Raw genomic sequence first — 12,876 nt, 5'->3', positions numbered from 1 at the left:
CCACATTTAAGGCCGTGCTGAGGGCATTTCTGTCAACTTCAGACAATTATGAGCTAGTGTTTTCCACACACACATTGTCAGCAACAGGTATTTTGTTGAGAAAGATTAGGGTGACCAGATAGCACGTGTGAAAAATTGAGATGTGGGTAGGAGGAATAGGCGCCTATATAAGACAAATCCCCAAATATTGGGACTATCCTTATCAAATCGGGACATCTGGTCACCCTAAAATGGATGTACCTAGGTAACATAAATAGCTAGACTTTATCATCTGGAGAAAGAAGGGTTTTTTGTTTGTTTGTTTTTTATCTCCCCCTTAAAATGATATTATCCTGGAAATATTTTGTACATTAAAAACACAGGGTGAAATCTGTCCTCGTGCAGAGATCCTGCATAAGGCCCTATGGACCACTTAATCCCCATATTAAGGGCTTAGGCAAGACAAGTGCTCCACAGGCCTTATGATCGCTCTCTGCACTGGTCAGTATTTCACGTTTAGTGAATAATATCAGTGGTTTAAGAGGTTTAATGTAAACCCCAGGTTGTAATGTTTTGTGAAAATAAATTTAATATTATGGGACCAAAGATTTAAAAATGAAGCCAGACTCATGGATTTTCACATAAGTCTGGATGCAAGTGTGGTCTGTATTTTAAATAGAAATATTCCACAGTACGTTTTCTAGCAGAAACGCAAGGCTGGATTAGAGTTTCTCTGTAATGAAGGTGAATTTAGCCAGTAGGCAGGCATTCCCACTAATGTCAAAGGAGTGGCATGCATTCCAGTAGTTCACACTGCAGATGCCTATGGCTGTAGACTTGGAGTGAAGCAATTGTCTCACTTTAAAGAGGTGTAAGCCCCAGCCCCCGGCTGGCCAGAGGAGCCCCAGCCCCTCTCCCTTTAATCAGTTAACCAGTTAAATTATATGATTTTAATCATTTAAACGGTTAACTTTTTAAACAATGTTTACATCCCTAGTTTATACCAGGTTAACAGAGCATTGTTATGCTGAACTTTGTAAGCAAATATTCAAATGCTAACGATAGGGATGAATCAAGAAAACAACAGAAACCAAAATATGCTAGGAAACTGCTGAAAGTCTGTTTTTTAAAAAAGCATTAAAACTTTGTTGTCTCTTGTTTCCTTTGTTTTATTATTTCCCCTTCCCCTGTCTCCCTATAGGTCAGCAAAGCTCTTCTCCCGCCCCACCACCACAATAACTGTGATATACTTCTGTTTCAAAACCATATTTGGCATAGAGCTCATTCAAAAATGCTAAAAATAATTGTGAAAAACTTTTTAATTTTTTTCATTGACTTGCCCGTTCTATAAAACTGCAAAAAAAACACAAAACTGGTGAAATTCAAAAAATGTTCAATATCTGTACTTTGGAGAAAAGGGAAGAGATGTTCATAGTGAAGACAACCATCTTAAACTCAAATAAAATGGTCATTGGGACAAAAGCCAAGCTGGCTTCTTAGGAAGGTGGGGGTAAACTGAAAAGTCCAGTCCTGCAAACATTAGCAAAAATGTCATTGATCTCAGTGGGGCTGAATTGGGTCTCCAGGAGAGAAATGAATCAAAGGTTTTAAAGTAGTTTTTAAAAAGGTTTTCGCTAGCAGCTGTTACCACACACATGCATGCACATATTTGTGTGTCCGCACACACACCCACACCAACTTCCTTTGCTCTGGGGAATTTTCTTCTTTCATGTCAAGTGGTGGAGCTTTTTTGGCTTATGCTGATGGGAGTCAGAAGCTGAACCACCTCCTTTTTTGGTGGAAAACAGATTGAAAATTGTAATAACAGGAGCCAAATCATAGCAGAAGAACTGTCGTAGCCAAACAGAGCAAGCAAAGACATTTCCATAATCACTGTACAGTTATAACTATAAAGTGATTTTACAAATTATTGCGTTCTGGTTCACAATGGATATCTTCCAATTAGAGTTCAAGGATTCACATTCTTCATAATTATTGAGTAATAACGATAGTTATTATTGCAAATCAGACACTCAGAGCCAATCAGCATTCGGGGCATTTCATAAGTGGGAAGAAACTGTGCAGTTATAGATCAGTAATTGAACAGACATCTCTGTACACCCTGGCACAGACTGTTCTATTTCAGTAAAAACCTAATTTTATTTTTTACATTTAAATTGCCTGTTCTTTTTTATGCCTTTTTAATTTGTGGTGATTATTCCTAAAATTCACAAATTTATCGAAAACACAGGATAAATAAAAAGTCCAGATATAAAGTTAGGCATTTACTTATTTTAACTGGAAATTATTAAAGTAAGTATTTTAAAAATGACCATTAGATTTTTTTTTTCTTTCCTCAAACCATACTTTGGCCATATTCAAAGTAGTAATCACTTTGTTTTATATTTTCCACTCATGGATAGCACTAGTAGTTTTTACAATCACTATAATAGATTTATAACTGCAGTATGCCAAGATGAAAGAGGGAATGAAAAACAGTGGCAACCTCACAAGAAATTGTGAAATTTTACAGCCAGGAAAAAAACAGTTTGGCGGCATCATCCCATGTTGTGAAGTCAGAAGGAAATATCATGGCCAGCTGCTTGATAAGAGTAGTCCTCTTTGACAAATGAAAGACATCTGTTTCATGCTTTAGATGAATACATACGTACATTCATTCCAAGCCATGCCAATTTAAGAATGTATGTCCTCCCTGGTGGTCTAGTGGTTAGGACTGGGTGCTCTTGCTGCCGCAGCTTGGATTCAATTCCTGGTCAAAGAAATATGCTTGAATAGGCAGCAGTCTTCAAACAAAAAAAACAAGTATATTTTTCACACAACGCATGGTCAACCTGTGGAACTCCTTGCCAGAGGATGTTATGAAGGCCAAGACTATAACGGGGTTCAGAAAAGAACTAGATAAGTTCATGGAGGATCGGTCCATCAATGGCTGTTAGCCAGATGGGCAGGGATGGTGTCCCCAGCCTCTGTTTGCCAGAAAGAAAGCTGGGAATGGGCAACAGGGGATGGATCACTTGATGATTACCTGTTCTATTCATTCCCTCTGGGGCACCTGCCATTGGCCAATGTTGGAAGACAAGATACTGGGCTAGATGGACCTTTTGTCTAACCCAGTATGGCTGTTCTTATGTTCTTAACTAGCTCAGATTTAATTGCAAATCTAGTTCAGACAATATCTGAATCCATACTGAACCAAACATAAATAAGAATAATTGGTTGAATTAGTTGTGAGCTAGAAGGTGAATCAAGAGAGTGTGGTGTTCAGACATTTGAAGAGATACCCTCTTTATATATTAATAGCATAGGTCTTTAGAGATTTCCTTTATGATGTTTGTCCTACAAGCAGTCACTGAAAAGATCTACTTCTCCTCTTACCCTATTATTTTGATGTCCCTCTGCTATGTGTACAGTATTTATTCTACTGTCTTCTCAGTTACAGTAGCTCATAAACCATACTGATGTCCTTTTGTGTAAATGTGTATGCATCTCTATCCTGATTAGTCGTTATTGTTTCTGCCTTGCTACTCATGAACTTAAGTTGTAGTTAGATCCTGGAAATAGCAGCCTGAGGAAAGAGTTGAAATAATCTGAATTTAGGTTGGATGATTCCTTTGGCTTTTGATGGGAAGGATATTGTGTACAGCTTTTAATATTTATTATTATTTATTTAGACTGTGTTAGCACTTAGAAGACACATTCTGGATTCCCCCACTCCCACTGTACTTTGTGCTATGCAAACACTTAGTAAAAGAGACAGTCCCTACCCCAGTCTAATTTGATAAGAGATACGACAATGAAAGTGACACAAGAAGGGAGCTATTGCCCAGCTTGTAGGTACCACTCTTAAAATAAATAAATAAAATCTGCTATCCGTAACTGACATGCAATCAAACCATCACTGTCTTATAATTGTGGCCACCATTATTGCAATGTGTAACTCAAAAGGGTCTGATACTTGGCCCTTCTACAGAAGACCCTTTGCACTGCTCCACTGGCACAAAGTGGCCATAGAGCTGTTTCAGCCAGCCAGCTGAGGATCGCCCAGCTGGCTTTGTGCCCCCATCTCAAAGCCCCTGGCATAGGATACGTAGCTGGACCACTCTGCCATCCAGCAGTCCTTGGCTGTTGGAATAGCCCATGAGGCAGGGACAGCCTGGTTCATCTTGGGGGAAGCCATGGGGATGCTCCAAGTTACAACAGGCATTGAATTGGCCTCCTGGACAGCCCTTCGTTTGGGAGAATGAAAAATTCTCTGAAGTCACTTTTGCCCTACCCATCATTAGGTTCTGGCTCTAAATGCAGCTCACCTGGACCTGAGAATCAGAGCCAAAGTCAACATTTCTTTCTTTTTTATGGGCAGTTGCAAACTGCAGGGGTTAGACAGGCAGAGCCATTGCAGTTGGTGATTCTAGGATTAAAGCAAACAAAACAGGCTGTATGGCCCTGCACTTTGTCTCAAACGTTGATGTATTTCTACATTCATCTCTAAAGGAGCTGTATGTGTAAATCCGAATGTAGAAAACAATCCTTAAACACTGAAAAAGCTTTATATTTTCTCTTTTTTTTTTTTTAAATCTAGACCTTGATACATTTCCACCAGAGGAACGCTATGAGGTGAAAGTACGGGAGGGTGTTGGAGCAGTGCTTCTTTGCGAGCCTCCTTACCATTACCCAGGTAATTCAACTGAAACTACACGATTTTCAATCCCTATAGTATGGAAGGGATAGGATGTATATGTATGATTAAGATATTTTCCATTTAAATCTAATAAATGGGATAAAGATATTGTTGGTATATACAGTGTAGTTTAAATTAAGCATGCATTAAGAAAGGCAAAAAATTATTCCTTCTGATAGGTTTTTTTGATCCTTCGGAGAGTGGACTGAGCCCTTTAAGTTAATGAACAAAGATTTCTGGACACTGTTAATACTTCAGTTAGTTAAAATTAAATAAAGTCTCTGATTATATTCCTCTCCTCCCCCCGAAACCTATGGTCTTGTTTGCTTCATGGACGTATGGAGAAAGGGGCTTTTTCTTGACTCATATGAGATGTAAATAAACAGCAGTAACTTTTTTCCCAAGCTCAAATCCACTAGGTCAGTTTCAGGCAACATGTTTGTAGATGAACAGGACAAAGGAGAAATTTTCCCAAATGTACAAACTAGAAGAGAAAAGCCCGATGCACACAAAACATTGCTGGTTTTTCTCATCAATTTGTCCATAAACTATTAAAAGTGTTTATAGTGATATGGAATAAACAATAAAGCAAGACTAATAGAAGCTGAGTGAAAATTATGTTGTACTGTGTATAACTAAGGCTTCAATTATATGGTGACAGCAATAAGGTACAAATTAATTTTAGAATTCACAAACAGTTTTTGAAATTGGAAATAACATTACTAAAAAGAAATCAAGTAATTTTATGTAGGGAGGTTGTGGAATCTCTGTCACTGGAGTTTTTTAAGAACAAGTTAGGTGTCAGGAGAGGTCTAGATAATACTTAGTCCTGCCTCAGTACAGGGGATTGGACTAGATGACCTATCGAGGTCCCTTCCAGTCCTACATTTCTATGATTCTGAAAATTTGGGAGGAAGGATGGTCCATTACCTATGGCAGTAACCTGGGACTGGGTTCAGTTCCTTGTTCCACCACAGGTTTCCTGTGTGACCTTGGGCAAATCACTTAACCTCTCTGTGCTTCAGTTCCTCATCTGTAATAGCATTTCCTTACCCCACAGGAGTGAGGCACTCAGATACTGCAATGATGGGCCAGATTTCTACCTAAGATAAGACAATTCGTCTTATCCAGTGGACAGCATAGCACCTTGTATCAGGAAAATCAGCAACCAAAATTTTCACATGATAATTTTCATTTCATCCTGGTATTGTTGAAGTCAATAGGAGTTTTATCAGTGACCTCAGTAAGATCAGGATTTGGCCCATTACATTTTAACTTTACTACATGGTATCATTTATTGTTCTAAGAAGATTATATATTGACAGAATGCAAACAGAAGAAATATATGGATATTTTCTTCTTGGTCTTAATTCTTCTATCTGTCTATTTTACTATTTAACAATGTTTAATTCAAGTTTGACATGAATTTAACGTTGAATTGTGTTTAGTCTCTTTAATTTGGTACAGTAATTACCAATTCTGAGCTCCGCTTGTCACGTGAAAAGCTGCAGCTGAAGGTTTGAAAGCAAGCAAATTTAAATTAACTCTGCAAACAAATGCTCTCAGATAGTAGTTAGACAATGATTTGGTATTTGAAGGCTAAATTATGCTTCCTTTTAGGAAACTTGCTATTACCGCTAACTCCCCCCAAAATAGATATTCTCTAGCTGATAGAGAATTCATCATCAAGAAGGACATAGAGAACATGCAAAGTTTCTTATTTTCCTAATATCCAAAGCATTAATTAAATCTGTTGAAGAAATATCAAAACAATTGTGTTCCTTCAAATAGTTACACTTTATTTATACAATAAATGATTGCTGGAGATCATGTTAAATTACCAAAAGTTATCCTGCATTGAGTATATGCAAGGAGGTAGAAATAGCCATGTTCTATGAGCTAATTATGGACCCGAGTACCTAGTATTAGGTGCCTAGTTCACAGATTTTGATGCTAGTTCCTAGTGAGTCAGCTGATGAGGTGGTGCCTCAGAGGAAGCTCTCTGATCACTCCTCTAATGGGCTAAGTCCCAGATTTGTAAAGGTATTTAGGTGTTGCAGTGCCTAACTCACTTAGGAGCCTATGTCCCATTGACTTTTAGTGAGACTTAGGTGCCTAAAGACCATATCCTCAAAAAGATTTAGGCACCACCTCACAGACACTTTAGGCACCTAAATCCAATATTTAGACCCTCAGAACCCCGACTTAGCTGCCACATAAATTAGTTTGTGCCTAAACTCCCTAGGTGCCTAAGTTTCCTGTGGTGGGCATATGCAAAGCCACATCAGTCCTGACACTCAGCACCTAGTTCACACTTAAGCCCCAACATAATTCACAAACTAGGAGTTCCTTTACCTACAGGGTCCAATCTGGTCGGCATGCTGAAAGTTCACCTACTGGATCAAGGCCTGAACAAAACACATCTGCCAGAAGAGGAGGAGGTGGTAGTGGTGGTGCCACCCCCCTTTTAACCAGTAGACATGGGTTCAGCTCCCCACTCTGCTTCATGTGGAGCAGGAACTTGAAGCTGCTCCCCCATATCCCCATGAATGCCCTAACTACTGAGTGATTGATTGGGTGTTCTCAGGTGGGTCTCTTCCAATCTTTTCTGTTGAAGCTTTTTCCCCTTTGTATTTGTGTATATATTGGGCCAAAGAGAGAGGGAGAGTGACTTTCTAGCCTGATGGTTAGGCACTCTCTTGGGAAAGGGAAGATCTGTACTAATTAATATTTAAGCCTAGAAAAGGGTATATGACCGTGAATCCCAAGCAGGGAGAATCTTAAGTCCCACCTCTCTCCTTAGCATTTCTTACTGGCTATCTTAAGTGGCTCCCTGCTCAACTTGCTGGCTTTTGTGAATGCTATTCTTAGGTTCCTGTCTCTCCCCATGTGTTTGTTCGAGGGCTTTCCCTTCACCCTCTCCCCTGGTTCTTGTCATGCAGTTGGAAAGCCGACCAGAAGTTCGAAGTGCAAGCAATGTGATGTTTATTGGGGTTAATTTCCAGAAGGCATATGTATAGCATAACTCTGATGCCACAGAGCCCTGTTTTCCAGTGTTTCCACTCCCCACTCCTCAGCAAGCATAATTATACCTGAAATGCACCCCACAGTCCCATCCCTTATAGCTTATGGTCATCTTCCATTTTGGGAGGTTGGCGGGCTAGGGTCTTCATTCCCACCCCTTTTGTATCCCATGAGAAGGGTAAGAAGTGAAGTTGGACTCCGGTCAGGGGCAGGCATTTCTCTGGTCTTTTAGTGTTGCCCCTCCCCACCCCCCAACTGGTTGTTTGACCTTGCCTTCAGATAAGGAGTTGAAGCAGTCTTCAAGTATGCGCTCATATATTACGTTCCCACCATGCCCAGTAACACTTTAACTGCTCTTATCTATTTCCATTATACTAACAAACCTATCTGGTTTAGGAAAAAGCAACATTTACAGTGTCTGTCTTTGTTCTTAGTAAGAATCCCTTTGTTCACACATATTAGTAAAAATGTGTATATATCCAAAACCAAACAGGCAAGCAGAACTCAAAATATTGTCTTAGGTGAAACAACAGGCCTGGATCCTACATTGGCACTAATACTTCTATAATACTCCTAACAGTGTTGTATTGCAGGACTGGGCACCTAATTCAGGGATTGCATTAAACAGCATGCTTAAAAGTTAGGCAATGCAAACTCTGAGTGGATCTAGTCCCCTTTATGGATGTAGTCCTGAATACCTATGATACTTTTGAAAACAAGTTTTAGGTTCCTAAATCAGTTAGGCGTTGCAACATTGAATGGAGTGATGTCTAAATATCTTTAAAAATCATGGCCTAACCCAGTATCTCTGTTTTTTATCTGTGTGATTTCTCATGTAAGCCATCTTTAGATTTGTTTTATATCACCTGATATTTCTCAGAACATTAAATGGAGTATTTTGAACTTCAGAAACAAATAGATGGTATCTCACAGACATTCATCTTAATTTTGTCCTCTTAGCAGACAGTGCAACATTTTGATTTTAATATTTTGTTTTTAAGAATTGAAGTTGACCTTGTGAGGAGCTAGCAAACACATTTTTCCCTCCCTATTTGCACGCCTCTAATTTGCTCCTCTGAGATATGTGTTCTTATTTCTTATGTGACTCCATCCTCCTAACTAAAACTAAGGAACTGCTGATTAAAAGGAAGTAAATCCGTTCATAAACTAGTGGGTTTTCTAGGTTTTCTGATTAGCTTTACAGATCCCCCTTATTAATCCTTAAACATTGCATACTCTGCAAAAAATCACTGTCTTTTACATTACTATAGATGATACTACAGAACATACTGTGGCTTGATTTGGTACAAACAGCTGATACTATTACTCTTGGGTTTGCTAAATATTAACTAGAAAATATTTTCCTCTAGATGATCTCAGTTATCGCTGGCTTCTAAATGAGTTCCCAGTATTCATTACTTTGGACAAACGGCGATTTGTGTCACAGACAAATGGCAATCTCTACATTGCAAATGTAGAAGCATCAGATAAAGGCAATTATTCATGTTTTGTGTCCAGTCCTTCAATCACAAAGAGTGTATTCAGCAAATTCATTCCACTTATTCCCCAGGCTGTAGACCGTAAGTATTTATGAGAAGTATTCTGTTTGCATTTTGATTTTTTTCCCGTTTACTGCAGTATTTTTAGCTCTGAGATAAGTCTTAAGGCAGTCAGTGAACTAGCATTTTGGTAGGTTTACTTCAGACATATTATTTAAATGTTCCACATACAAAGGCCCAGATCATTCCCTTCTACTGGGGTCATCTTGGAGAGGAAACCTCCATGAAGATCCCCCCAGAATCCCTTCTCTGTCCTCAAGGTATGAGTTTTTCTCCCCCCTCACCATCACGGAGTAGGCCATTGGACCTGTCCCAAAACCTGGCTTTGGCAGGCCTAAGGATCCCTGTTGGGCGGGGGTCGTGACTCCATGGAAAAGCTGAGGCAGCTCCTAGCAGTATTATGTTTTCTGGGAAATCCCCTAAGCAGTGGGAAACCCAGCCTCTTCTGGTCCACTCTCCCAGGCCCTGTTACCTTCTGCTATGACGACTCTGGAATGGTATTGTAAAAGCCACTGATCTGCTCTTCCTGCAGGAGGGAGGGAAGATCTGTACTTGGTTATCTAGAGATCAAAGGCTTTGTATAGTTGTGCCAATCCCCTAGCCTTCTCTTTGGCTTCATGTTACTAGATTTTTCACTGCCATTTTGTCAGCAAAGTTATGCATTTTTGATACTGTAAATACTGCCCTGCATGCACTTTGGAATGTCCAGCACTTGTCTTTCATACACTATTTGCTTGATGCAATATTTAGTTTTAACAAAATTGGGCTCACTTGATCAGAAGCCACATATTTTTCATATTTTTAATTTTACAGAACACACTAGATTCCTATTTCATATTTATTTACTTTACTATTTTAACAGAATGTTCACCACAGAATTTCCATATTTAGAGAGAACTTGGGATAAATACTCATGGTATTTCTCCTTGTGTGCGTGGTTCCTATCCATGCAAAAACATGTTAATTGGCATTAGAACTCTTGGATAACAATTAGATTAATAATCAGTAAGTGCCATTTATTCACTAATAGACAAACTATCGACCTTATGCCAGCCAGGCTGGTCTGGAAGAGAGAAGGAATCCGTCCCTTTCCTCAGACTATGGAGCAGCCCCACAGTTGATCTGTATCTTCAGAACTTCAGTAACCCTTGTGGCTGTTAGACTTTTCTCTGCTCTGTAAAGGGTAATAGCCAGTGAATGTAGGTAGTTTCAGCTCAACTGATCCTGTCCCTAGCAGTTTCTATCCATACTGAGTCCTTCATTTGATAGCATAAGAGATGCTCCACAGAGCTCAGCTCACTGGTAGATAGGGTTTCATATGCCCACGTAGACTCCTGGCATTCCATCACTCCCTATTGCCCTGTGTAACAAAGCACAATAGTTCCGCTACTTCCAAGTACCTCTGTGCCTGCAGAAGAGAAGGGGGTGACCTTAAAGTTCACAAAAATGAAAATGATTCTATCCACACTTGTTCTAAGGAAGCCATGGAGATAAGTTGACAAAAGATAGGAATGTGCTCTCTCCGTCATCTTTACAATCTACTGTTACACTTCAAAATAAGTTTAAATATGTTTACACTACAGAATTGAATATTAGCTTGAATATTAGCTATTAATCATCCAATGAAAGATAATTTTTTGAAAATAGTTCTGCCTTATTGTTAAAGTTTTTCTGTGTTAAGTCAGACTTCACTGATAATGAACATGGTGTCACATATCGTAAAGAAAAATTCTCTCTGGAATTTTAAGACGTTTTCTTGAGCTGTAGAAGTTAAAATTGCTGTATTAATTTCTGTCACTGACTGGCTATGTCTGTGAATCTCTTTTAATGTTAGGATCTAAAGTATATCCAGCTGATATCAAGGTTAAATTCAAGGATACATACGCACTTCTGGGGCAAAATGTGACACTGGAATGTTTTGCACTTGGAAAGTAAGTATATTTTAATGTAGTTTTAGAATAATACATTGGCTTTCATATCTCATTGGGAGCAAAAGTTCAGGATATTTAACGCAAATACATATTATGTCTTTTCAAAGCCCCGTTCCTGAGATTAGATGGAATAAGTATCTTGAACCCATGCCAGCAACTGCTGAGATAAGCATGTCTGGTGCAGTTCTCAAGATCTTAAATATTCAGTTTGAAGATGAAGGAACTTATGAATGTGAAGCTGAAAACTATAAAGGAAAAGATAAACATCAGGCAAGAGTTTACGTTCAAGGTAGATAGAGCATGTTAATTCTTCATAAATTCTTATGTTGGGGAGCACCTGTGTTTTCACACTTGATATCCATGTTATCTAATTGCATCGTTTTGACACACTGTTGTTTGAGTTAATAAAACAAAATCCAAAATTCATGCATTGTGAGACAACCATAAAAATGATCTATTAATTGAACTGCTCAATTTAATTCATTGTAGTAGCTCTACTTACATCTTGATTGCAGTGTGAAAGGGTTTAAAAATGGCATAAATATGCATAGTGAAAGCTAATTTGCTTAATTGTAGAACAGTCGAATATAAGAACTGCTAAGGGAAAAACAGGTCACTAGGTTTATCACACTTTCTTGTTTCCTCATTCTGTCTGGCTCTTTTCACCCTTTCTCTCTTTGTCCTGCCTTCAATTTCTCTTTTATATACACACTCTTTCTAAAGATTTCTAAGGCGTCTTAAATGTCTGTTTAATCCTAACTTCAGTGAAATATTCTACTAATATATATGAACTGTGACAAAGCTTTGTCCTTGCCTCCATGGGTCCCGCGTTTCCTGGCAGATTTCACTAGCCTCAGAGGCTCACTGTGACTCTCCACGTAACCCTTCTCTCTCAAGAGACAAGGGTCAGAGTCTACTGAGCCGTTTTCATCATAAGCCAGCGAGGGAGGTGAGGAGAAGTTATCCTTCCTTCCACAGTCTCTGTTGTCTCCCAGTCTCAGTGATTAATAGGGGGCAAAGGTGGGGGGGAGCCCAGGCCCACCCTCTCCTCCAGGCTCCAGCCCAGGGACCCTAATAGTATCAGCTATGGTAGCTGACCTTTTAGAAACATGACATGTACAATTCCCTGGGCTACTTCCCCCACAGCAGCCCTCGCTTCCTCAAGCTCCACTTCACCCTTACCTCAGGGCCTCCTTCCTTGTGCCTGATATGGTGTGTACTACTCAGTCTCTCCAACAGCACAACTTCCTCCCACAGCTCCTGACATGCACACCCACCAACTAACTGGGAGGCTTTTAACTAGTTTCAGCCAGCCCCTGATTGGCTTCAGGTGTCCCAATCAACCTAGCATTCTCCCTGCCTTCTGGAAAGTTCTTAATTGGCCCCAGGTGTCTTAACTGACCTGGAGCAGCTGCCATTTCACTGATCCTGGTACCAGGGATTTGTTTAGCGTGGAGCTAATATATCTATCTCCCACTACTTTTCTATAGCCATCTGGCCTTTCCCCATCACGGAATGTTAATAATTCTTTTGAGCTTTCTCTACTTCACTTTTTCTAGATTTTAAATACCTTTGGGGTTTTTTTCCCATTGGAGGCAGATTTCCATTAAATCACTTCCTTTTGTAAAGAACTGAGTATCTTAGATCTCAGTGGTGTTTATTTTCATCCAACAATTGTTTTTAT

The 12,876-nt window shown here is 39.4% G+C and overlaps 1 protein-coding gene across 3 annotated transcripts in view; it reads left to right on the top strand.

The window, feature by feature from the left end:
* The window catches only part of CNTN1 (contactin 1), a 432,541-nt gene that overhangs the window by 266,621 nt on the left and 153,044 nt on the right, over nucleotides 1–12,876 (top strand). For all 3 annotated transcript variants that reach the window (XM_073328045.1, XM_073328044.1, XM_073328043.1), the window contains 4 exons: nucleotides 4,580–4,675; nucleotides 9,073–9,282; nucleotides 11,096–11,192; nucleotides 11,300–11,481. In XM_073328045.1, the coding sequence (XP_073184146.1) occupies nucleotides 4,580–4,675; nucleotides 9,073–9,282; nucleotides 11,096–11,192; nucleotides 11,300–11,481 (585 nt within the window). The remainder of the gene's footprint in view (nucleotides 1–4,579; nucleotides 4,676–9,072; nucleotides 9,283–11,095; nucleotides 11,193–11,299; nucleotides 11,482–12,876) is intronic.

This window comes from Lepidochelys kempii, chromosome 1 (genome assembly GCF_965140265.1).
Source record: "Lepidochelys kempii isolate rLepKem1 chromosome 1, rLepKem1.hap2, whole genome shotgun sequence".
In the NCBI taxonomy this organism is placed as follows: Eukaryota; Metazoa; Chordata; order Testudines; family Cheloniidae; genus Lepidochelys; species Lepidochelys kempii.
This window is presented reverse-complemented; position numbering and strand designations above follow the sequence as displayed.